At 48.3% G+C, this 25,118-nt stretch overlaps 2 protein-coding genes across 12 annotated transcripts in view; both read right to left on the reverse strand.

The window, feature by feature from the left end:
• Positions 1–17,216, reverse strand: part of LOC142880099 (chromodomain-helicase-DNA-binding protein 9-like) — a 71,983-nt gene extending 54,767 nt beyond the window's left edge. For 3 of the 5 annotated variants that reach the window (XM_076013757.1, XM_076013756.1, XM_076013755.1), the window contains exons 1-2: positions 16,891–17,216; positions 10,397–12,104 (exon numbers count right to left, since the gene is read on the reverse strand). In XM_076013757.1, coding sequence (XP_075869872.1) covers positions 10,397–12,040 — 1,644 coding nt within the window. In that variant the 5' untranslated portion in view covers positions 12,041–12,104; positions 16,891–17,216. Of the gene's footprint in view, positions 1–4,932; positions 5,044–10,396; positions 12,105–16,890 lie in introns of those variants that run through there. The other 2 variants (XM_076013754.1, XM_076013759.1) reach the window with 2 other exon arrangements.
• Positions 17,217–17,734: 518 nt separating this feature from the next.
• Positions 17,735–23,154, reverse strand: aktip (akt interacting protein). 7 transcript variants are annotated; one of them, XM_076013765.1, is made up of 10 exons: positions 22,990–23,154; positions 22,175–22,295; positions 21,085–21,293; positions 20,818–20,882; positions 20,598–20,698; positions 20,396–20,484; positions 20,151–20,249; positions 19,541–19,648; positions 19,353–19,413; positions 17,735–19,161 (listed from the first exon to the last, which is right to left on the reverse strand). In XM_076013765.1, the coding sequence occupies exons 2-10, from the start codon at positions 22,220–22,222 to the stop codon at positions 19,054–19,056; spliced, it is 888 nt and encodes a 295-aa protein (XP_075869880.1). In that variant the 5' UTR covers positions 22,223–22,295; positions 22,990–23,154; the 3' UTR covers positions 17,735–19,053. The 7 variants fall into 7 exon arrangements, with proteins under 7 accessions (XP_075869880.1, XP_075869877.1, XP_075869879.1 ...); XM_076013762.1 differs by having other exon boundaries at positions 21,085–21,296; XM_076013764.1 differs by having other exon boundaries at positions 22,175–22,298.
• Positions 23,155–25,118: the final 1,964 nt, after the last annotated feature.

Raw genomic sequence — 25,118 nt, forward strand, 5'->3', positions numbered from 1 at the left:
TTATATGTATGTATATATGTAACATACATATATGTGCATATATATGATTAGATTCAACTTTATTGTCACAAGTACAGAGCAACGAAATGCTGCTATTTTTTTAAACTCGTATTCATGTATTGTCAGTGTGTAGATCGCTGTACATTCAACTGTCCATTCAACTGTCCATTAGATGCAAATATCTTGTTTTTCTTGTACGTAAATATTTTATTTTTATGTTTTATTGCTTTTTTTCTTTTCATTCATAGAATTCTCGATCTTTTTGCACTGTACAGTTTGCTGCTGTAATTATGCAAATTTCCCCACTGTGGGATCAATAAAGGTCCTCTAAAGTCTCAATCTTCTGTTGCATTGATATGCAGATTATTCAATTCATGAAACACATATATATATATATAAATATTAATAAAAACAGATTTCCATAGAAATTAAGCTATGTTACATGTGTGTATGAATGTGTAGTGTGTGTGTGTGTGTGTGTGCGCGCGCACGTGTATAAACTTCAATGCTTCGTGAATTATAAAAACGTCAGTGTCAGGGTTGTTTGGGTTGTTTTTTTTTTTTGTTGTTGTTTTTTTTTTAACCCCATAAACAATTGAGCAGCTCCACGCGGAGCTCCAGCGGCTCCAGGACAAAGTTCAACACTAGGGGGTGACAGCGGGGAGGGCCAGGCAGCAGGAGCACGTGGTGAAGCCAGTCACCCAGACGTGGAGCCTCGCCCCACAGCCCAGTTTGCTGGGGAGTCGCCTCTCTCCGCTCGCTCTGCGGCGGCAGCTTCCGGGAGGTCACGTCGAGTGGCGAGACAGCAGCTGCTGTGTGACTGTGACCACGCAGCTTCTAAATCAACCCCACGCATGAGGGAGGAGGAACACATGACACATCCGTCCGCGCTCCAGCCACGGAGCTGCTCAGACAGAGGAAATGGCTGCTTTTGTCAATCTGGGGGTCAGCGTTGTGACATCGGTGACGGCGCACCGATGTGATGTCCCCAGAAGGTTTGGCACCAAACAAGAGCAACCAACAGAGAGCCACCAAGAAGGGCCCAGCGTGACAGAGGTTGCTGAGATGCTGAGCAGGTCAGGTTGATTCCACCAGGCGGAACCAGGCGGAACCAAGTGGAACCAGGTGGAACCGCGACAGCAGCTGCCGGCTTCAGAGTTGAAACCATAGCAATAGAAATGGCAATGATGCACGATTTCTAAAATGAAGAAATTATAAATGACACATGACGACTGTTCTACTTTGCCAAGGATCTTCATTGATGTCATCAGTCAGTAAAGTGACGAATACAAAAGCTGGGGTGGGGTGGGGTGGAGTGGGCTCTGGAGGGGGGGTCGGTGGGGGTGGTGCACAGGGGCTTTGCTGCCAGACCTTTACAGCTCCTTCATTATTGAAGCGCTGCAAAGTGAGAGCAAGGCCGAGGCCCCGCGCTAAGAAAAAAAAAAAAAAAAAAAGGAACACACAACAAGACACACACACACACACACACACACACACACGCGGCACATGCACATCGTAACGTGTGTGTGTGTGTGTGTGTGTGTGTGTGTGTGTGTGTGTGTGTGTGTGTGTGTGTGTGTGTGTGTGCGCCTTGTCTGCAGGCAGCCTTGAGGATGTGATGAAGTCAGGACTTTCCTCCTCCTCCACCTCCTGCTCGGCGTGACGTCTATGGAGCTCAGCGTCGCTCAGAGAGGGAGAGGGGGAGAGGGATAGACGAAGAGGACGAAGAGGATGAAGAGGAAGCAGGCAAACACATTTCCTTAAACAGCGCCACTTCCTTCACTGGATTAACCGCGGAGCAAGTGCTAAAAGGAGAAAAAAAGATCCACAGAGGAGCTAATTAGCAGTAGGATGCTCCATTTTTCAGCAGTGATGCCAACTACTCAATGGAAAAAAGGCAAGAAATGACTCAAAGTGAGTGATGAGGTGCATAGTATGGAGCAGGCATGTGATTGGCACTGAGGGGGAGAAAGACAGTCAGAGTACTGGGACAATATTGTTTTTGCCTTAGTACGTTTAAAAGTACAATGTGGTTGTTGTTGTTTTTTTTTTGTCGCTCTTTGTTGCGTTTTGATTGAAATTGTCATCAAGTGGTGAATGACAATGAGACAAAATGTGAGAAACAGCAGCTTTGACTTCTGCCAGGTTTATTCCACAGCGCTGGAGCAGTCCCTGAGCTGCGGGGCCCGTTATCAGTCAATCTACCTCCGGACTCTCGCCACGGTCATGAGCTTTGGGTCAGGACCCAAAGAATGAGGTCAGGGATACAAGCGGTGGAAATGAATTTGCTTCTCTGCCTCTTGGATCAGGGTGAGAAGTTTGGCCAACCAGGAGGAGCTTGGAGCCGCCGCGGGAGGAGAAGAGGGGGCTCGGGGGTCTGGGTCTCCCTGTTCAGGACGCTGACCCCCCCCCGACCCAGACCTGGACCAGCACTAAACCACGAGGCGCCAGGGAATTTTTGATCAATTTATTCTTAAGAAGAAAAATCATTTTAAATTGAAAAAAACTTAAATTGAACCGATTCTCCATGCAAAACATACAAATCAGTGGTGTTCAATCAAACACACGCACTGATAAATACAAGAGGAAGTATATACAGGTACTGCCCAGAAAATTAGAATATCCTGAAAGGGTTGTTGTGGTTCTGCAATTCAACTTAAAAGGTGAATGTGACATATTATATAAAGGAGTAATATGCATTTTTTTTTATTTCTTTGGATTTTGCTGATCAGGTCTTGCAGCTTAAAAAAAAAAAAAAACTCAAATTTTATAATTAAGTTAATTATAAGTTACAACAAGGAACTGCTTGAGATGTCAATTTGCATGGAATGGCTCAATAAAATGTGTTGCTTTCATCTTTGATGTTAAACTGCCAAAATAAAACAACTTTTACTGGATATTCTCATTGTTCAGGTAGTCCCTGTAAACGCACAGAATTTATTTTTCATTGTTTTTTTTTGGGATGGGGGGCTTTTTGCTCCCCCACCAGACTCAAGCTACCTGGCTGTGCACGCTCTCCTCTGGTGGCTGCTGTATTATTCATCACCAAGCAGCGGTCAGGTGGACTCGACTCGAGTGTCTGCAGGTGTGTCGGGTGAACAGAGATAGAAGAAGGAAAGGAACAACAGTCCTATATCTCTGTACGTCGTGAACATCTTGAGCGACGTTGTGCATGAAATAAAGACGGAGAGCGGCGACGTGCGACACGTAAGATGCCATCGGAAGGAGAAACACCTCCACTCGTGACGTGACCAGAAAAACTAGAAAAACAGCCTCGCAGTTTCCTCATCGGTTTATAGTCTGGTCTTCCCAAAGTCATGCAATGCAAACAGGGGAGGGCACGTTCAGCACCGCACCTCAGCCAGGAGGCGGAGCTCTTCCATCGGCTCCGACGTAACACTGCGTGACACTGACCTCTCCGCTCTCAGTTCTGTCTGCCGTCAGGTCGCCGGTGACGTTCAACGAAAGAAAAAGACCTGCTGGAGCTTAAACAACGGTGGAATCCATGACACTGTGGCGGTCAACAGAGAGAGGAAGAGGAGGACAGAAAGAAGATATCATTTGCTCTTCACACCACCGACTGCTCACTCATTGACAGCAAATGAGCCGTATATGGGGATGTGATATTTTGCCCTGGTGTCGCTGTGTGAGTGACTGACTGCTGTCAGTTTGGTCGTCGCCCTGAAGCCCACTCTGCTTGGAGCAGGCGCTCCATCCAAACATGATGGGCCGCGGTCACCAGCTGTGTTTCCATACAACATGACAGCTTTTTTCAAAATAAAAGCGATATTTGTCAAATTTCGACAAAGCACAATTGTTGTGATTTGCCGGTGTTTCCATTGCATGGTGCGAAGATCGTAAGCCGTAATTCTCCTTAAATCTCGTCCCGCCAGATTTGACCAGAGTAACGTTTGCTTTTCTTTGTTTTGCCGTCGACAACGCTTGTTCTGTTTCTCTCTTCAATCCAATAATTCACATGTACCTTCGACGAGACAAACACTCTGAAGCACACTGAACTCCCAGCGAGACAACAAGGCACATTCTAAACCACACGGACTGTAAGCCAACAAATTCCAAACATGTTCTACGAATAACAACGACGCTTCAATCAAAGCAACTCAATCCTTCAAATCCACTTCTACTCTTTCTATGTTTCTACTCTGGAAAGAGTGAAAAAAATCCAACTGATGACAAAGATGTGCTGACTCCCCCCCCGCCACCCCCCCTCAGAATGAATCACCTTCCCCCACCTGTCACAGCAACTTTGCTTTGAGACACAGGCTGGAGTCTCATCTTACCACACAGGTGCCCTTGGTAACGACTTGAGGACTTGAAGCAGACGCAGGACCTGTTGGCTGAACTTAGAAATGAGTAACCAGTGGGAGCCGACCATCAATGACTCCATGGTAAAGATTACCATGGAAGGACATTCTCACTGCAGCTACACCTACATGTCCAATGAGTCTACCCCCCCCCCCCACCTCCTCAGCCACACTGTGTCATTTAGTAAACACAAGGGCAAACGGGTCACCGCCGTCTGCTTCCTTTTTATTCTGATTTCCCCTTCCTGTGCTCACGCTAATGCACAGAGACCAGCAGAGTGTATCTGCACTCAGTCTGAGGCGCCACGGCGCTCCAGCCGGCCCGCGGATCAGCGCCGCCACTTTGGCAAGCTTCTCTTCCCACACGCAGCACTCGCATTCCACTCACACAAACACACAGACAGCGTCCTCGAGACGAAGCCGCTGAGCAATCGGTCGCCGGCGACCTCGCCGACCTCGCCCCCCCCTGCCCCTTGCCCCCCGCCCCCACACACCCCACCACCGTGAAGCGTGCAAAGCTCATGTATGTGAACTTGGCAGAAAGGTGGACGGGAGAGAAGAGGGGAAACGGGAAGAGGAGTGAAAGAGCAAACTACAAGCGGAGACCTACTGTGTAGTTGTGCTGGAGTTTGGTTCCCACATGCTCCTGACAGACACTCCGTCCCGCTGCTCCCTCCTCCGCTCAGCCCTCCCCTTCCTCCCTCACTCCCTCCCACAGCACCGCCTCACTTCCTGTTTACCTCTGACCTCTCCGCATGCACCTCCCCTCCCCCCGCCCACCTCGATCTGGCAGACAGCAAGGGCGAGAGAGAGAGAGAGAGAGAGCACATGGACTGAGGCTGGGGGGAGGTGATCACAGAGTGTGTGTGTGTGTGTGTGTGAGACAGTCTATCACCATTTGGCCACTGGAGGAGCAGGTTTCCCAGGAGTGCAATGTGTGTCAGAGTGCGTGCGTGCGTGCGTGTGTGTGTGCGTGTGTGTGTGTGCGTGTGTGTGTGCATGCGAGTGCTGCATGTGTTTGCGGTGGTGACAGGGAGAGGGCCAGCGTGATCTGCGGTGTCAAGTTTCAGAGGCTGATTATGGCGTGGCCTGCCCTGTCTGTCTGTCTGTCTGTCTGTCTGTCTGTCTGTCTGCCTGCCTGCCTGCCTGCCTGCCTGCTGTTATATAAACCTCAGATAGATCAGACGGCTACGCAGCTAGCTGGCTAGTGCGACACCTCGGCGCCACTAAACGTACCAGTGAGTGAACTGGTAGAAAATAATTTCTGTTCAAAGGACCAAACACGCGGAAGCATCTACTCGTGTGTGTGAAACCTCCTCCATCATTAAACTGCTTCAATCAAGCGCTGTCCTGTCCAGCGGCGCGACGCACTGACGTAGCTCACGTGCACATTGGAGACCATTTGACCCCAACCAGGACGACAGGATCCCAGTGGGCGTGTACATGGACGACATTGGGAATTATGATCGGCATAAACCACTTGTCTCTTTCAGAATGAAATGTCATTCTGAATGGACCGTATGGGACCAGAATCTTCCCACTGATTTTTTATCTGATTGGTTGTCTGGTTTGTGTCCACGTAAACACAGCTACTGACTCTGTCACCACGTCTCACTGAACATCAGTGCAAACCCTGCTTGCAACTTGTCTCAGTGACTCTTGTGCGTCGGTAGTCTTTTATCGTTTTCTTTATTGTCTGGATTTTATTTTGACGGGGCGGTGCAGTGGGTGAGCGCTGCCGCCTCACAGCAAGAAGATGGAGGTTGGATTCTGCCGGGTTCTCTCCAGGTTCTGCCAGTGTCTGCTGTTGAAAACGGATGGACGGATGGATTTTGTTTGTTTTGTTTGCTTTCTTTGTATTGTGCCGTTGAGTTGTGTTACGTCTTGATGCTGCGTGTGTGGCAGCCTCCTGGTAAAATGAGTTGCGACAACTGAAGGGGGATTCACCCACAAATAGTAAAACAACTTTAAATACCCTCGCACACGGCCTGGCCTCAGCCAGCGCCAGAGGGCCATCGGGGGGCGCAGTCGAGCAGGGGCAGATGACTCGAAAATAGACGCGACCGACCGACCGACGCAACAAACGCACAACGGCACGCACACAAGAAGGCAGCGTTGGGGATCAGACGCACGTCAGTGTGAAAACAGCAGCGTCGGCACTTAAAAGTGAGGCTGGCCGGTGTCAGAAGAGGGGAAAGCGAGAGTTGCTGTCTGTCGCAAGGCGGGAACGACTCTGTGAGACACAACAAGCTGGACACGCTGGCGGATGATTGCAACACTGAGAGAGGGAAGCAGAATGCAGAATTATAGTCAATGATCAGCAGCAGCAGCAGCAGCAGCAGCAGCGGCAGCGGCAGCGACAGCAGCAGCAGCAGCAGCGGCAGCGGCAGCGACAGCAGCAGCAGCAGCAGCAACAGCAGCAGCAGCGACACGTTGACGTCTGTACGAGGGAACTGTGGTGTGCAGTCAGTGTCCTGTAACCTACATTCACACACTGGAGTTTTACTCTGGGAATGTTTGTTTGCTTCTGTCCTGTCCCACATGATGTTGACCGGAGTGAAATGCCAGACGGCGGATTAGCGCCCTAGCGTGCCGGCCTTCATGCTTTAAGACACAACGCCGGCGTTTTTTTTTTTAAGAGAGTTGGCAAAGCAGCAAAAATGTTGAAGGAAATGATTGAAAGACGCCTTGGCTGGGGAAGAGATGTTGCTGCTCCATTTAAAAAAAAAAGATCCTGTTGTTATTTTTCTTTGATACATAAAGTCTAGGTCTGGTCTTGGTCTCGACACTCTCTAGTCTGGATAAGGTCTTGGGCTCGGTTGGTGCCGTCTGGACGACAACACTGCTCCTGACCCACACGCGGTGCAAACAAACACATTCGAAAGCCAAAATTGAAACCTCGACCAAGAAAACTCCGGCAGTGCGGAGGAGAGGAGGAGGACGCGAGCAGCAACTTAGCGAGCTTGATAACGTAGCTCGGTGCAACTCTGCATACGGGGAGGGAGCCTGTGAGGGCGCAAAGAGAGACGGAGGAAACCCAAGGAAAAAAAAAAAAAAAAAACATTTCCAAAGTTTAGGAATCGGTCGAGAATGCAGAAACAAATTGCGATTCTCATCTCAGCCCCTCCCCCACCTCTGCCCCCACAACCCACCCCTGCCCTCCCACACACACACACACACACACACACACACACACACACACACACACACACTCCCTTCCAGATGACTGCCTCCCACTGTTTAGTCAGCAGTCCTCCACCCACGCCTGCTTTGAAACAGCGGCAGTGGCGGCGGCGGCTACCTGGCTTCCACCGCCTCAGAACGTCGAGGCATTCAGACGCTCAAATTGAGGCCGCAGGTTCACAGGACACAAAGCACACATGTGTTTTGTTTTTTCAACTGACCCTAAAAACCATTTGAGCCACAGCAGCTGCACGGTCAGATTCCAGTTCCCAGCCAGCCAACCAGTGCTGCTCGCAGACCAGCTGCTGACTCAGACCGGTCCGCACCAGGTATGACAAAACAGGTCGCCGCGTCACAAGAGCGCTCGAGCTCGAGCCGCCTCCGTCCACAAAGGAAAAGAAAAGAAAAATAGCCCCCAGACCCAGAGCGGCCGTCCTGTTGCTCAGGATTAATGATGGAACGGTGCCGCACATTTGGCTGGGGAACGAGTACCGTGACGTGCACACAAGCAGACGGCAGGGATCCTCATCGGAGCTGCAGCGCACCAACACGGCCAATGGAAATCCTAATTAGCCACATCTGAGCGGAGGGGGGAGGGGGGAGGGGGGAGGGGGAGGGGTGGAACAGCGGACGACTCTGCCCTGACGCCTTTGCCTGTTCTGCAAACACATCATCAGCGAGCTCTTTCCACACGGCTGCACACCAGCGGCGCAGTCAGCCCGCGAGCAGCGGCGCTGTTGACACAGACAGGGAGAGGCTCATTTGTGTGGCTGCGGTTCATGGCCTCATTTCAATCAGGCACCTCTGCATCCAGCCACGTGTCCTCCTGCTGAGGGTCCAGCCAGGCCACTGGTTGCAGCGTCACCCACTGACTCTCTGCTGCCGTCCTGCAGGGATCCCTCAAACCTGCAGGTTTTAATGTGAAATGTGGTGGAGGCTACAAAAAAAAAAACAACAACAACAATTCCGTCCGTCCGTCCGTCCGTCCGTCTTCTACCGCTTATCTGGAGTCTGGTCTCGGGGGCAGCAGTCTCAGCAGAGACGCCCAGGCTTCCCTGGCCCCAGTCACCTCCTCCAGCTCAACCCAGGCCAGCCAAGAGACCTGTCCTGGGTCTTCCTCAGGGTCTCCTCCCAGTGGGACATGCCTGGAACACCTTTCCAGGGAGGAGTCCAGGAGGGAATCCCAAAGAGATGCATGAGCCACCTCAGCTGGCTCCTCCCCATGTGGAGGAGCAGCGGCTCTACTCCAAGCTCCTCCTGGGTAACTGAGCTCCTCACCCTGTCCTTAAGGCTGACCCAGCTCCTCACCCTGTCCCTCCGGGTGACCCGGCTCCTCACCCTGTCCTTAAGGCTGACCCAGCTCCTCACCCTGTCCCTAAGGCTGACCCAGCTCCTCACCCTGTCCCTCAGGGTGCGGCTAGCCACCCTCCAGAGGAAACTCATTTTGCTTGTATCTGCGATCTCGTTCTTTCGGTCATTGCCCAAAGCTCACGAACAAAGGTGAGGATGAGAACGTGGATCGACCGGTGAATCGAGAGCTTTGCCTTTCGGCTCAGTTCCTTCTTCACCACTACAGATCGGTGCAGCGACCGCATCACTGCAGACGCCGCACCAATCTGTCTGTCGATCTCGTGCCTTATCTTATCTTGGTGAACTAGATGCCGAGATACTTGAACTCCTCCACCTGAGGCAGGGTCTCTCCACCAACCCGGAGAGGGCAAGCCACCTTTTTCCGGTCCAGAACCATGGGCTGGGAAAAAAACCCAAAACAAAAAAATAAAATGGTCCACTAACCTTCCGAGCAAACTAATGAGACGGTTATTTCGCTCATGGTAATAAACTTGATCTGTAAGGAAGTGAGGAGCCCCGTCGGTAACGTCTGCAAAAGTCTGCCAAACGCTTCAATAATAATAAAGGCCACATTGGTGTGATGAAAATCACATGTTCTCTTTTTCACATGCGCAGGCCATGATGAAACATGTGTTGTTTAGCTGCTGGTCATGTGTCACTCATGGGCCAGGAGGCTGCGTGGATGCTGCTAAGTAACTGGCCAGCTGAGATCCAGGAAGTGCCTGGAGCCGCTGACAGCCCAGCTAATGCCTCTCTCTCTCTCTCTCTCTCTCTCTCTCTCTCTCTCTCATTGCTCTTCCTCCTCCTGTCTCTTTCCTAAGCTCTCTTTTTTTCCATGAGCCACGGCTTCTCTCCATCCAGCGAAGCCCCTCCCCCTCCCTCCAGTGCGACCCACTCTCCTGCACCTCGCTTCTCTCTTCCCGCCTGCTCTTTCACGCACACGCACACACGCACACGCACACACAGACACAGACACACATCTACCGCAACAGCGTGCAACCTCCCCCACACTCCAGCAAGGCAGTGCAAGTGCCTCTAGCTTGCCCTGACCCACATCTTGATATAGCCCTAAGTATGCTTACAGCTTAGTCCTGAAGACACTCCTGCCACTCTTTAGCCTAATCAGGCCTGACCTGCTGCTGGTCCACTCATCAGATAGAGAGCCCAGGCTGGACGCAGCATTATCAATTTCACAGGGGTTTTGCAATGGTTGTTGGGAACCGCCCCTTCACCCCCAACACCCCACCGGGCCACCACTGATTGCGACACGAACAAACACACGTGCTATCTGGACTCACGGGTTAAACATTACAAGAGAATCCCCAAAGTGGAGGAGGCAACATCTCTTGATTTGATTTCTAGCAAAAGCCAAATTTGAGGAGGGGCTTGGGGGGGGGTAACCTGCACACCCTTCAAATCTCTCCTTCTCGATGTAAGCCAATCAGAAATCAGGGTTCACTGGCAGATATAACACTACACAGCATCACGTACTGGATGTGTTTTCAGGAAAAGAAAAAAAAAAAGAAGAAAAGCCGATTTACCTTTGCTTCCTTGTATTCAACCAGTGATGCGTTCCTGTGCTCGTGTCCTCCTTCGTGGCTGGAATCTGCCCAGGAACTGGAGTTGGATCGGTCCTGCTGGCTGAGAGTAGCTTCCAGCTGTGGCAGGAGGTCAGGCAGGAGGTCAGAGGGCTCCAGCTCCTCCAGGTCTCCGTGCTGAGCGTCCGATGGTAGGAGGTGGTCCCCCAGCGCCGGGTATCCGTTAGTGTTGGTGGCCCCGCAGCTCTGCCGAGGCTGCTCAGAGGGCAGTTGGCCGGACATCACCGGGTAGCAGCTCATGGATTTCCCAAACATGTCGGACGACTTGCAGTTGTCCTGGCTTCCGTCGGGGCAGGGCAGACCCTGGAAGGCGTATTCGCTGGCCTGGCCAATGGGGGTCCTGGCGTGCTGCTGACTCATCACCTCCGTCGACTGGAAGGGACAAAGCGTCCCCGAAAGCTCTTCCAGAGCGGAGGAGGGAGGGGGCGCCATGCTGTTGGCCGAGGACAGAGGCTGCTCGGCCAGGCTGGGGGTCTCGGGCTCCCCGGGGTAGGCGGGGTACTGACTGACCGAGCACGAGGCCATGGGGTGGACCATGGAGGACGAGTGCATGGGAAAGAGCAGGTCTGGGGGTCCTGATCCGGAGAAGGCTCGACCCCCTCCGGACATCTGGTAGTTGCCCCCCCGCTGCTGCTGCTGCTGCTGTGCCTGTAAGCAAGGCCTGCTGCTCAAAGAGGCATTTTGAAGGTCCAAGTAGGGCTTGTTAGGCAGAGGCCTGGGGTGGAACCCTGGCCCGGCCCTCTGTGGTAGAGGGTGGTAGGCCTGCTGCTGGCTCTGAGCTCCACCCCCACCCTGATGGAAAGGGTAGCCGTGCTGCTGCTGCTGCTGATGCTGCTGCTGCTGCTGATGCTGCTGCATGGGAATAGTCTGGGTGTTGATTTGTTGGTGTTGGTGCTGGTTCAACAGCTGCTGCTGCTGCTGCTGGTGGTGATGACTGTGCTGCTGCTGCAGCTGCAGCTGTTGCTGCATTCGGTGGTGCTGCTCCTGTTGTTGATGGCACGGGTGGTGCTGCTGCTGCTGCTGTGTTTGTTGTCTGGCGTGAAGCTGATGGTTGCGCAGTTGTTGTTGCGGATGTTGTTGCGGTAAGTGGTGGTAAACGCTGCCGTTCTGCTGTTGGTTCCCCCACATTGGGCTGCTACTGTTACAGAACAGCCCGTTGGCCTGCGGCGGTTGACCCATGGCGGCGGCATTGTGGTACTGGCTGTGTTGGTTTCCAATCATCCCAGCACCTCCTCCTCCTCCTCCTCCTCCTCCTCCTCTTCCTCCGCTGCTCACCCCCGCCGTCGCAGGGAACACCTGCCCGACGGGGGTCTGTGCCTTTGCGCCAATGTAGTGACCCATCTGCTCGCTGTAGGCGGGTACGGCTTGTTGAGCAGAACCCGACGGAAGCGTGTCCGGTTTCCCCGGGCCCAGGTGGTCCATCCGAAGCGGCTCAAAGTCATTGCTGAGGTTGAGCTCGTCCACGAGCGACGGCGCTGGAGGGAAGCTCTCGTCTTCCAGGCCGTCCAGAACCCCCGCAAAGAGGTTGGGGTCGTTGAAAAAGTCCATGGTTGACACTTCAGTGGACCCTGTGGACCACCAAGGCATCCAAGCCTGTCCCCAATGAGCCCCACTGTATATCACACTACAGCATTTCGCTTCTGTTCTCCCACTGCAGGAAAGAAAAAAAAGAGAGAGAGAGAGAGAGAGAATGAAGAATTAGTGCAGCATTTCAAAAGATCAGAACAGCAGATAATCTGCCAAGCAAGAATTAAAATGACGATGAACAAATCCAAACAGACACTCAGATTGATTCATTTCAGCCGTCTCAATGTGACACGGCAGCTTTGTGAGAATGTTTTTTCCAGCAGAACATTTTTCACTGATCCATTTGCTCAGCGTCTGGGCCAGCGACACTACAGCAAGTGTTCATAAGTGCTCGTGCAGTGTCATAAAGAGCTTCCAAATGCCAGGTAATGGCGAGGTCAGGAGAGGCAGCCAGAAATTGGGCACTGCCAATTAGGCAGCAGCGCTGCCTTTCATGTGTGCAGCTGAGCAGCTGGTGCAAAGCAGCCGCCGCATATCAGCAGGTGCCTCTTCCTGGAGCCCCTCCCACTTCACACACACAGTCACACACTCGTGCACGGACGCACGCACGAGGAAAACGCACACACGCACACACGCACACACACACACACACAGTGAAGACACTTCAACACCCCCATCCCCACAACCAATGAGGCTGCCTTCCATGCTACTGCTGCAAAGTGTGTGGGAGGCATAGACAGCTGATAGAATTTCAACAGCGAGGGACACAGGCAGAGTGGCTGAGTGCGGGTGTGTGTGTGTGTGTGCGCGTGTGCGTGTGTGTGTGTGTGTGTGTGTGTGTGTGTGTGTGTGTGTGTGTGTGTGTGTGCGAGCACGCCTGTGTGAGTGAGCTCTGTAACCACAGACCAGCGGAAGATGACGGAAGCTTTCCCAGGTCAGTTATTACAGAGCCACTCGCTGCGATGTACCTGCAGTCACACAGGAATCCTAGTGAGCACAGGCAGTTCTGGAACATTAAGTCAAAAACAACACAAATACGACATGTAAATCATTAATATACATTGCAAAAATGTGGCCTTGCTAGCCTCAATATGGACAGGTTTGTGCGTCTGCTCTACGCAGGAACACACATCGCTGAATGTTGACAATTGTGAATGAAAGGCAGGCGCTCGGTAGGACTGTTGTGATTATAGTATCATCATCACTGTGTTACAGTACAATATAAGAGCATAATCTATTGAATTGGGATTTGAGCGATCAGATCAATGAAACCAGCATGTTGACTGATATGTTATCCAGAAATGAGACGGACACGTTTGTCATTTGGAGACTTCCTTAGATGCCTTCAAACAGGCCGCACGGCTCTGTACAGCTTTGGTGCAGAATTACCACTAACACTGAAAACTGCTCTTCCAGAAATGACAATACGAGTAGGGGAGAAAATATTGAAGGCCTGCCATTTCTGAAAATACTCAAAGTAGATTTTTAACAAAAAGAACCAACTCAGGTATAAAAATACGACTTTGCAATGTTAAAAAAAAAAAAAAAAGGTGTATACAAATAGCAAATAAATGCTTCTGTCCTTTCATTTCTTAAAAGCAAAAATGTATTTTGTAAAAATAGGTAAAGACTTTATGTGGGATGTAACAAAGAAAGAATTAATTTTTTTCTTCACGAGCTAACAAGCAAAACGTTAAATATTCCGGAGCCCTTGCCAGTCTCTAAAGAGTACGGCAAAGCATTCTGGGATCATTTTGAGAAACATGGCCATTTTGACTTTGTTTTATTAACATTTAGCAGTTAACAGCTTTATTAACACTTATGACGCAGGAGGTAAACTCACTCCGAGGCGTATGTGTTCAACCATCACGATGCAGCGTGCCGAGGAACATGCTAAGACGTTTCTTGGTTTTATGGATGCAGCCAGCCACAGCAGTTAGCGAAGTCCTAGCACTCTGCTGAGAATGGCAAACACTTATTAGCTCATTAGCTCAAGTTGTCAATGTGTCTTCCGAAGTTTTTACTGTTGTTCATGAGGGCCATTATTAACTATTGTGCATGCACGTGGTGCGTAGATACTAGTACATTAAAACCTTGAGGTTTCCACCTCATGAAGACTAAAAAAAAAAATAGGCCTGGAAGTGGAAAACAGGCAACTTTTACAGTACGCAGGTGTAAATGTGGCATGCCATCGTGAGGTATAGACACTGAAGAACCGTGGGCCAATGAGTGACACCTGCCTCAGACAGGAAGGTTATTTCCCCGTCATTTGTCAGAGCGTAACTCATGACCATCTCTCCCAGGTCAACGTTAGCGTCCATGCTAACTTTGTAGCGGCAGCTGGGTTACCCGCAGCTGGCACACGCTGACAACACTTTCAGATCCCAACGCAGGAGCTGTGGCAGCTCGGCCCAGCGGCCATTAACAGCCATAAATGCAGATCATGTCTGTGCCGAATCAGCGTCAGCTGACGCCACCGTAACCCAGATTTGACCCCCGCTACCTCGGGACTACCCGACCAGTTTATGGCACTGCCAAGTGTTTATCTCGACATCCACTCCATTTACTCCACTCTGTCGCAGTTTTCAGTGCCAAGGTTTTAAAATGAAGCACAATTCCAAACAGGCTTCAGAAGTAACAGTTACACACGCTATTCTCCAAAAGATTGAGCAATCGATGCATTTACCCAACAACACAGCCCTTAATATTATGCCGAATAAACTTCACTAGTGTTGCAAATATGTGAGAGTTCTGAAAAGCATCAGTTTCAGCAAGTGACCGAAACTCTTCCATTTTAAAGAAGACTGAAAACAGGCAGACTGAATGCGATGTTGAGGTTATAGAGGCGACGCAGTGAAATAATGAGGCAACCTTTGCCCCCACTGGGTCCAAAACAGGTATGACATCGGGCCGTTTGAATGTCCTTGTGGACTACCAGCTGTCCTATTCAAGAACAGCGCAAGACCCATCCAGCTCCAGGCACGTGCAACGAACGCCTTATGTCAACAAAGACAACTGTGTGCGCAAGTGTGTGCCCAGCTCGCGCACCGAATCCTGGAACTAGTCAGAGTTAGATCAATGGACCCGGACCATCACACGGCACCAGGCGGGAACAGTAGCCACTTTGCGGGATGTGGTGGGCGCAACGGAGCAGCGCCAGGTTTAGCGGCCACCTGTAGGTTTGAGGTCAAAGAAAAAAGTTGGCGTTGCAGTGGCAATAATGGAAAGAAGAAAAAATAGTTAATTGATGGTACACGCAGCAGTTGTCCGTTTTATGTATGTATACATTAGCGATGTTAAGAATGAATCGATTATCAATTAATTGTCGATTAAGAATTGAATTGATCAAATTAAATTACTCTCAATTAATTTAAACTTTTTTACACGTTTTTTTGTTTTGTTTTTTTGTTAAATGGCGTGGAGTATACCTGTATACCTAGAACAAGTTACTTTTAAACAACTTTATAAAAAATAATAGTTGAAATGTGACCCATTAGAAGTCAACTTAAAGTCAGACGATGAATGCTGAGGGTGTTTTTACAGTTCTCTAGTGTAAAAATGGCTCACATTGCCCCCATGATTTAATGGTTAAATAAAGTCTTCCTTACACATTTTTCATTGTGAAATTTAGGTTCTCAGGGGAAGAAAAAAAACCCTGATTATAAGATAATTATAATACAATCGATCAATAAGGTCAATCTACTAACGATTAATGACGTTAGTTGATTGACATTTGCATCCCTAGTGTGTGTGTGTGTGTGTGTGTGTGTGTGTGTAGCAAAGTGTATTTGTGTAGGAAATGAAGAGCCTATATTGAATATTCTACTTGCCTGTTCCATAGGCTCGCGGTGAGAAACACGTTTTTGTGTTGTCTCACAATATATATTCCAGTATGTATAGGTTTTTTGTACAAGTGAGCAGCAGCATCCTTCCCTTTTCCTCCTCCTCCTCCTCCTCCTCCTCCTCTTCCTCTGCTAAAGCCTCCAGCCCCACTGAGCGGAGCGTCGGTCAGACCGGCAGGGCGACAGTGTGTTGCGCTACTTTGAGCCGCTCTCCAGGCAGGAAGCGGCGGAGGAGACTCGCATTAGTCCATCCGGCTTCTTCCCTTCCTGACGACAAAATAAATAAAAGGCTCGAGCCTCCCCCACCCCGACACACGTGCTGCTTCAGCCAGACCTCCACTTGGAGTCGAGAGCCTCGGGGAATCAGGAGGTGTCGTGACGACGAGGAGGAGGAGGAGGAGGAGGGGGGTGGGGGTGGGGGGGAGGCCAGAGATAGAAGAAGAAGAGGTCGACTGTGATGGTGTCCACTATTATACAACTAGTTTGTTATCGTCGACCCAGTTTCACCCCACCCACCCAGACCGCACCGTGCATCCCGGGTCGCTGCTCCTTCCCGGCGGCCGAAGCCCCGAACCTCGCCGTCCTCAGGCCGAGCGGCCCGGCGGTGTCGAGCGAGTTGGACCGGTCGCTGTCAGTTTCAGGACCACCTCAAACCGACGGGTGGTCCTCGCAAATGTCTCCCGAAGGCGAGCCAAAGAGTGCCACGGTGAGCGCGGCTCGCGGAAAAACAAAGTTTAATTAAAAGAAAGCGAACAAGTTGAGCAAGTGGTGCGGTTGATGTGGCAGGAAGATATCGGCGCTGCGCCGTGTGTCATCACACCAGCTGAGCCCCGCCGACTCGCCTGTCAAACATTTGACAGCTCCTCGCTTCAATGAAAACGGAAGCGAGCCCCCCCACCCACCCCCCAAACCTCCTCCTCCTCCCTCCCTCCCTCCCTCCCTCCCTGCCTTCGTCTGCCGAGCGCCAAACACCTGTTTTCATATTGTTGGTTTGTTTGTTTCAAATTAAGATAAAGCGCCGAGCGGCGGCGGCGGCGGCGACGGCGACAGCGGCGGTTTGTTTCTTACCTGGGAAACGGACAGGGCGAGAAGCGCGAACCCGGCCGTCCGCGTTTTCAGGGAGTGTTATGGTCGAAGTTGTGACCGTGTTGGTTAGTTGCAGCGACTCCTCCTGCTGCTGCTGCTGCTGCTGCTGCTGGCGAGCTCGGCGGCGCAGGAGCAGCTCCTCCGTCCGCCGCCGCCGCCGCTCGCTGCTTGCTGACGTGACGGCGATAAGAGCCGGATTTGCATACTAGTCACCTCCTCCCTGATAGGACCGCCGATACTTTCAGTCGCGAGACTCGCTGCAAAGAAACAAGCGCTCAACCCCCCGCTAATAGTATTTTTTTTTAATTTATTTTATATTATTTCATTTTTTTTGTTTGTTTTTTGTTTTTGTTTTTTTGTTTTTTAGTTCACGTGCTGCGCTCGCGCCCCGTCGCCAGCTTCCGCGGCGTTGTTGCGATCAGATGACGGATACATGTCTAAAGTCCTTCTGTTGACAGAGTGCATAAGATGGCCGCGTTGGAGCCGCAGCCAATCGGGAGAGGTTTTACTTTGGCGCACGCACGCACGCACGCACGCACACAACCACACGCGCACACACACACACACACACAGTCAGAGACGCTCAACACTGACTGCACACACGACAGCGACACCAGCGCCGACCCTCCCACAGTGGGTGTGCAGCGACCTCTGGAGGTCATTTTTTATCAAGCGCCCCATGTTGTATGTATTCCTATTCAGACCATTTCATATGAATGTGATTTCTAGTGTGTATATATATATGCATAAATGTATTCATGAAGTAGCCATAAAGTCAGTGATTGCAACTTATCGACAGGTTCAAAAACACCAACAAACAACTCTGACTTTTCCCATAGTTTTATTAATTTTGGATTGTTGCAGTACTTAAATAGCGAGTCATCTATGCAGCAATGTCTTTCACAATCTGGAACAACATGATTCCGACAGCCCCAATGGCAACATAGTAAGTCATCTGCAGCTATAAAATATATGCTATAGAATATGTTTCAGGACTTCTCACTCCACTCTGCTGCGGCTTTCTCCACTTCAAAAGCAGAAGTCCCACCTCGGACAATATGTGCACATAGCTGCAGGTCAACATCACTGGAGCCAGAGCGCTCGAGACAGGTGAAGCCATCACAGGTAACGCTACAGTCTGGTAGAGTGCATTTCTGTCTCTCTCTGATGTAGCTGGACTGTTTTAGGCTGCTTGGAAACTTGTTTCAATGACACGTTAACAAAATAAAAGTCTGATTCTTTCAGAATCCACTCTTTCAACTGGACCAATGTACAGGGGATTAAGTAACATTAAAAGACAGTTAAGAGGAGAGAGATGAAAAAAACTATGCATGTAATCAAAACACTGACTCACCTTTTATCAAAGCATAGCACAGCAACTATATACACATGGAAACTTTAATAATAATCATGGTACATAAAACATTTAAAAAGAAAAACAAATCTGACAAATTGAACACACGAGCATCTGACTTAAAACTGTTCCTTTCTCACGCTGCATTATATATTAGAAACTATGTAGAAGAACCATTTGGGGGTAAAAAATAAATCATTGTCCAAATACAAACTAATAATTAAAAAAAAAAAAAAAAAAGAAAAAAAAAATCACTCAAGTCAATCAATGGGGGTAAGAGGTGTAGTGGTTAAATTGTGAAATTTCATTCACAAAAGTGACTGAAAAGACTCCATGTCTGGCGAATAAACAGTCCTGAGCCAATTTTGTCAAGTGGTGCAAATCATGTAGTGTGTACTTAGATTATTAATGGATATAAAAAAAAACAAACAAAAAAAAAAAAACAAAGCTCATTATTTTTAGTTCTGATTGGAGAAAAGTGTGTGGTATCAACGAGCCCAGCATGAGCGCAGTTTCCGACATCTAAATGGGAGAGCTCTTTGACTGCGGTGCAGCTTACACCGTGTTGCCGAGATGTCAACTTGTCATCGTCGAGTTACACATGACACAAGCGTCCTTACTCTAAAGCCATTTGTGGAGATGCTTTTAAAGCTGAGCAATAATGTGGCGATGCAGTCCAAAAGTTCGTTCCGAGGTTCCACTCCCAACATGTACAGTTTGAGGTAAGCCAGCGTCAACGTGGCAGCCGGTCGTGTGCCTCCATCTAGTGGGCGCCGCGCGTCATTGCAGGTTCAGCTGTGAGGGGAACCGTCGTCTTTGCTGAAGGGCTGCGTTGATCCAGGCCTCACCCAAGACAACCCCGACACCTGCGCTCCCTTGTGCTGATCCTCAGGCCGTCTCTGCTGCAACATAAGCAAAAAAAATGTACAGTTGCGTAACATCGAAGCTTCGACAATCACACAACTCAGAGCCAGCAGGCTGGCTAAACCAAACCCTTTCCAGTAGCACGCGTTAAAAGCAATGCAGGAGCAGATTGCAGTTCGATCCTTAAAATCAATTCAAAAGAAAAAAGTGAAATTGTAAAGTTTACCTTGTAGGCAAACATTCGCTCTTTTGCTTCCTCGTGCACAGCCGGATTCCATGGAGAAAAACTGTCGGGTGGATAAGAGAGGCTGCTCTCAATGCGTTTGCCACACCAACAGTACAACAGGGTGTGTTTGACGGCAGTGGCCGGTGGCTGTGCTGGAGGAATTTCAACAATGGAGACGCTTCACCAACCTTATTGCGTAGGGATCATCCATCTTGGGCGGGTCAAAAAGATGGCTGTTGCATAGTTTCACACTATCCACCACTTTACTTTTGAACAAATGCACATCCTTGTCGTATCTAGAAAAGCACAACATTGTTTTACCAGATTATGGGAGGAGTTTTAAAAACCAGGCTGGAACTGAGCCCAACCCTTTCCCCTTTGGTTATACAGGACATGCTTGACAGCAGTAAGAGGTCACGGTGAAGAAGCAACCTCAGACTGATTAGCATTTAAGCTTTGTTCTACTGTAGCATAGGCTGTAAAGGACATATTGATAAGTAGTTCATAAGTTTGTATTTTTATTTGAGTCTATGGGTAGGTATATATATATAAGTTTATACTTCTTCCTACCCCTCTTCAAACATGAACAATATTATTCTCTTGTATTTTTCACTGGTGTTTGCTTATTTATTCTTACCTTGCTGTTTTATTATCTTTATTTTCTTTTGTGTGTCTTGGTTTTGTATCCTTTTTATTATCTTTCCTTTCTTACATGTTCGCAATAAATAAATAAATAAATAAATAAATAAAATGGCAATTTACAGGCATTTCAAACTGAGAAGCAGGTGAGACACTCACAGCACAGCCGCCTCTGGATTGAGTGGCTCCGTCGTATTGATCTTGTAGAAAATGGTGCGTGCATACATCAGGACTTGCCAGATGTGGTTGTGATTCCGTCTACAAGAGCACAAGGTGGGAATCAGACCACACGTTTAACAGGAAAAAATGGTACATAAAAAAAATTAAAAAAAATAAAGGAAAATAAAAACATTTCAGAGGTTTGGTTTCCCCTCTGAAGCCTCAGTGAGAGTGAGCTCGTGTACCTCCATTTGGTGAAAGCTCTTCTGACGTCAAGCTCACCAGACACAGGGTCAACAAGAGGATGGAAGACTGGGATGTCAAACACTAATTTCTGAAAGAGAGCACACAGAAAGCATAGTTACATTACGCCATTTAAAATCCCCTGATTTTATTTATGACGATTAAAAACAGTCAAATAACTCCCAACAATCACTCGTGACTCACAGGACAATCTCCATCCGGATAGTTGTCTGGAATATACACAGTGAACTTGAAGACTCCATCCTGGTACAAGCCATGGCGGATAAATATGACCCCAAACCACACTAGGCAGAGAGAGGCAAAGCAGACTCTAACACACACGTTTTAAACATAGTGACACTAAAAACTGAGACTTTGCTGCAAATACACCGTCATGTACATGAGTGAGTCTCAGGGTGCTTACTTAGTGCTGATTTGTAGGACGGCTGGACATAAATTCCAGGGAGTTTCTGCTTAATCACTAGCGTGCTGCATTTCAGAGGAGAGGAGAGATCAGCATTTTTTTTTTTTTTTAAGTAAGCATTGCCATTGATACAGCCTAACTAAAACTGCTTGTGTATGAGCAGATGAGACAATCTATTTTATTTTAAGATGTGTAGCGAGGTACAATATAATAAAAACAGGGCAAAAGCTGCAATAAAAAAAATGAAAAGTTTTAACCAAAACTTACAACTCAGCCAGCAGTGAGTACTCCAGGTAAAATGGGCCATAGGAAGCATGCGTGCCATTGGCAGACTGGGCAGGCGCACCCACTGCCGTGGGCTTTGTAATGGGCACAGCATTCTTCGGAATGGCTGGAAGTTGTTTCTTCCCAAATGTCAGTCGGGCTGGGCTTCCTCTCTGCTCGCCGTGCCCGCTCTGTTCCTCGATGTCAGCTCTCTGCTGGAGATACAACACGCATTTCAAGTGGTGATGAACCACATGGTACGCCAAGTTACAGGCCCACAATCCCAGAACCACAGCCAAACAGAAGAAGGCTGCCGCCGTGTGCCGTGTCAAATCTCTCTGGTCACACTCCCCATCTGGAAGCAATGTCCAGCCAAATGAACGCATTCAAGTGTAGTTACGTGTGCATCTCTGTGACAGACACCATGACAGCTTGACAGTACACAGCACACATCGCAGGAATGTATGTGGAATCTGTGACAAATTCTGCTGACGATAAGCACAAGCGTGTCAGGAATGTTTGCATTGAATAGGGTGCGGGTTCAATACATGAAGCCGACACACACGTTCCCGTAACACCTGGCAGCAGAGGGTTTTAACAATGTCCCTCTAACACGACAGGAGTCAGCCGTGAGCTCACTCGTGCTCCAAGTGCACAGTTTGTCTCCAATAGCAAATGCACTAAAATTGCACTACCATGTCAAATTGCAGCACCTTCTTGTTTGCTCGTGCAAATTCTGTCACTAATTAAACCACCAACAAGCAAAAGTGCTGAGGGGAGCTCGAATAAAAGTTGAGACAAGAGAACGCAGCGTTTAGTTTCAACTACTGAATCATTCAGGTGTTGCCAATTCCAGTCTAACCAGATTGCAAAGCAAATTGTGTCAAGTGGAAACAGGTGTAGGGTTGCAGAACTAGACTTTTTTTTTTCTTTCCCCCAAGGTAAATAGGGGGGGAAATGTAGTTACAAAATCAGGAAAAACAACAGTGGCAAAGTCCACCTCCCCAACTCCGGATCAACTTTTTGTAAGTGAACAAGTGTGAAGGCTTGGCTTGTTTGAGAAGCCAAGCCAAGCGGCCAGGGCCTTCCTTACCTTACGACCTGTGTTAGCAGACATGCTCCAGAAGGGGTTTAAGTTCATTACGCATTCAGAGCTTCAGATTGGTGTCCTCTTTTCATGCGGGTCCAACACCAAATGCTGTCGGTGCCATCCGCTGCTGTGGCGGAAGAATTAAAAGGCATGAAATAGCAGCTGGAGGCAAACAAGCACTGTCGAGTATCTGTACAGCTGCCTAACATGACTGCAAACCTGACCTGAATGGGTTCGATATTCTAAAATGTGGATTTTTCAACAGTGAGAATGACTGGCAGATTATGTGCTATTGCCACAGTGATCTAAATTTAGGGTGGTTTGGTGCAAGCTAAGCTTTGTGCTAACCGGGTTATTTAAGTAGGCTGACTACTGTGTTGCTTTTAGCACGTCTACCCTGAACAGGAAACACCGATTTAAGGTCATGGTCTTTTTTAACAGTCCATCTTTACAATGTCCACCGACGAGAACGCCACAGTGTCCTCGTAACTTCACTGACAGGACATCGACTTGAAGCGCTATTCGCCACAAGTTTGACGGGCAAGCAGCGAGTCAGCAAACACTGTAAACAATCTTCAAGTCGTGAAAACCAGCGCAGTTCGACAGTCAGCAGCGAAACCGAACACGCTGAATTTGCTACGTAAAGCGTACTTAAAGGAAGGTAATGCTCAAATACTACCGCTGACTGACACACCTATCTATTTATGTGGTTTATTTTTACAATTCGCATTATCCGGTTTCAGTCGCTCGCAAGGCTCCCAACAACTGGGTCCTTTCTTGATTTCTGCCGTGTCACAAAAACGTTTGGTAAAACTCACCGCTTTTCCCCCTTGAGTGTTTGTGTCTCTTGAACCGGTAAATGTACGTGTCAACGTGTAATTGTCGCAGAAACTCATTGGCTGTCCATGTTTTTTGGCGTCATTTTGGCTAAAAAAAAAAATGCTAGCGCTGGCTAGCTAAATAAGTTGACAGACACAGGAACCGCAGCTCAACCTAACGTAACAATGGGGCGTTTCGGCGAGTAAAATACGCATTTGATTCGTCTAAGCGTCTGCTGCCCTCGCATTTGATTCGCGGGCGCTGCCATCACACAAAACGCGTGTACGCTCGGGAAAAGGGCAGACGGGGCGACGAGTTTGCGTGGAACTATTTTATTTTTATTTTATTTTTTATTTTTTTTGTAATATATTCATTTATTTATGTATTTATTTATGTATTTATTTTTCTTTCATGGTGTGCCATTTTTTTTTAACCATTCTGGGTTTGTTTGAAACGTATCTTCTATTAAAAAAAAAACAGACGATTTAAGTGTTGGAAGAAATAAATGTAAAGAATCAGACTCACACATGTTTTTGCTGAAATTCCGTAAAAGATAGATCCTCTTTACAGCTGAAGTATCCATTACCGGAGCTATATGATTAGTATGGAAGCGCATTGCTGCCACCCTAGGAAAAAAAAAAAAAAAAAAAAAAAAAAACAGGGCTCAGTATCACGTTATAACGTGATACTACGGAAGTGTATTGCATTCACTTGGCAAAAAAAAAAAAAAAAAACTGTTTTTCAGTGTAATTATTTCTGGTTTTCGTGCTATTATTTTTTCCAGACCTGTTTTTCATGCTAATTTTCTTCCGCCCTATTATCCCGAGTTTAGAGAACATCGGAAACAATCGCATCCATTCTTTCATTGAGAGTTAGATATAATGGAAGCAAACATGGCCAGCTTGTTCAGTTCAATCAAATTCTATTTTGCCATGGGTTTAAGACACTGAGAAATAGTCCTGTCTTTAAGTGACATAGATGGCATTACAATCAGCTTATCAACTTTACGTAGGCATCTGAAGACTTTGCGGTTGTTTCGAAGGAAATCCCATTCAGATATTCTCCACATCGCAATGTTTCTCCGGGATCAATTGGATAAATATGGCATCATGGCTCCATGTATACAAAATTAGGCATTTGAAGTGCATTCAGACTGGCTACGTGGTGACCACCGTATATGCCGTAGTAGAGTCACCTGTCTACTGTTTTCTCGCCGTCGTCATGTGTCCTCGATGTCTGCTCTAAATCCTCTGTATGTACAATGTACACCATTCATCAATAATGAACCTTACTGACACCCTGTGGTAGGAAGTGGAAGTACACATATCATGACAGTCTGCATGAGTTGATTAAACTGTATTTTAAACTTGGTTTGAGGCATGGTGAGATCTTCAATTTATGAAGCACCATCGATGAAATTAGCATAAGTTTGCGTACTTTGAGGAGGATTTTGAGATGTATGTGTTGGAACTCGCAGCTCGTCCATAGTTGGAGGGAAATACTTAATATCGCTTCTTTCTTTAATAACTTTTCTTTATTAAATATATCAAATGAAAACTTTCGTGGACAGAGCTCTTCTTTCACGACATCGAAACATCCCATAATACAACAGAGAACAACAAAACGCGCTCATACACCTTATTGGCGTTAGTGGATCACGTGACCCCCACTGGCTGATTAACGTCAAAATAAAATCATAAAACAAAATAATATGAGAACATACAAAATCCAACAGTATGGGATTGCATCGTAGGAAGACTGAATCCGACCCGATTGAAGTTGCATCGTTTTCTCATTGATCAGCTGGAGGGGCACGGAAGGCTCCATGGGTACGAGTTCCACCATCTCAACTGCATCCTAATTTTCACGTTATAACGTGCCACAAATCGAGCCAGCCACTACTGAAAATCAGTGTAGGTATCAGTGTATCTGTACCGGTGACAATGGTAAACGCAGGTATACTGCCATCTGCTGGTCTCACAGCAGGGGACACTATAAAGGGGCTTTCGCACCGAATGCGTTTTTGACGCCTTATGGCGTCAACAGGAGCAAACCATAACCACTGGCTTTAATGCGAGTATGGAGGAGGAGGCAAGCAGCAGCAGCAGCAGTGATTCTGTCTCTTCAG

Source organism: Nelusetta ayraudi, unplaced genomic scaffold, assembly GCF_046127955.1.
Source record: "Nelusetta ayraudi isolate G7.1 ecotype Tasmania unplaced genomic scaffold, CSIRO-AGI_Nayr_v1 ptg000157l, whole genome shotgun sequence".
Lineage (NCBI taxonomy): Eukaryota > Metazoa > Chordata > Actinopteri > Tetraodontiformes > Monacanthidae > Nelusetta > Nelusetta ayraudi.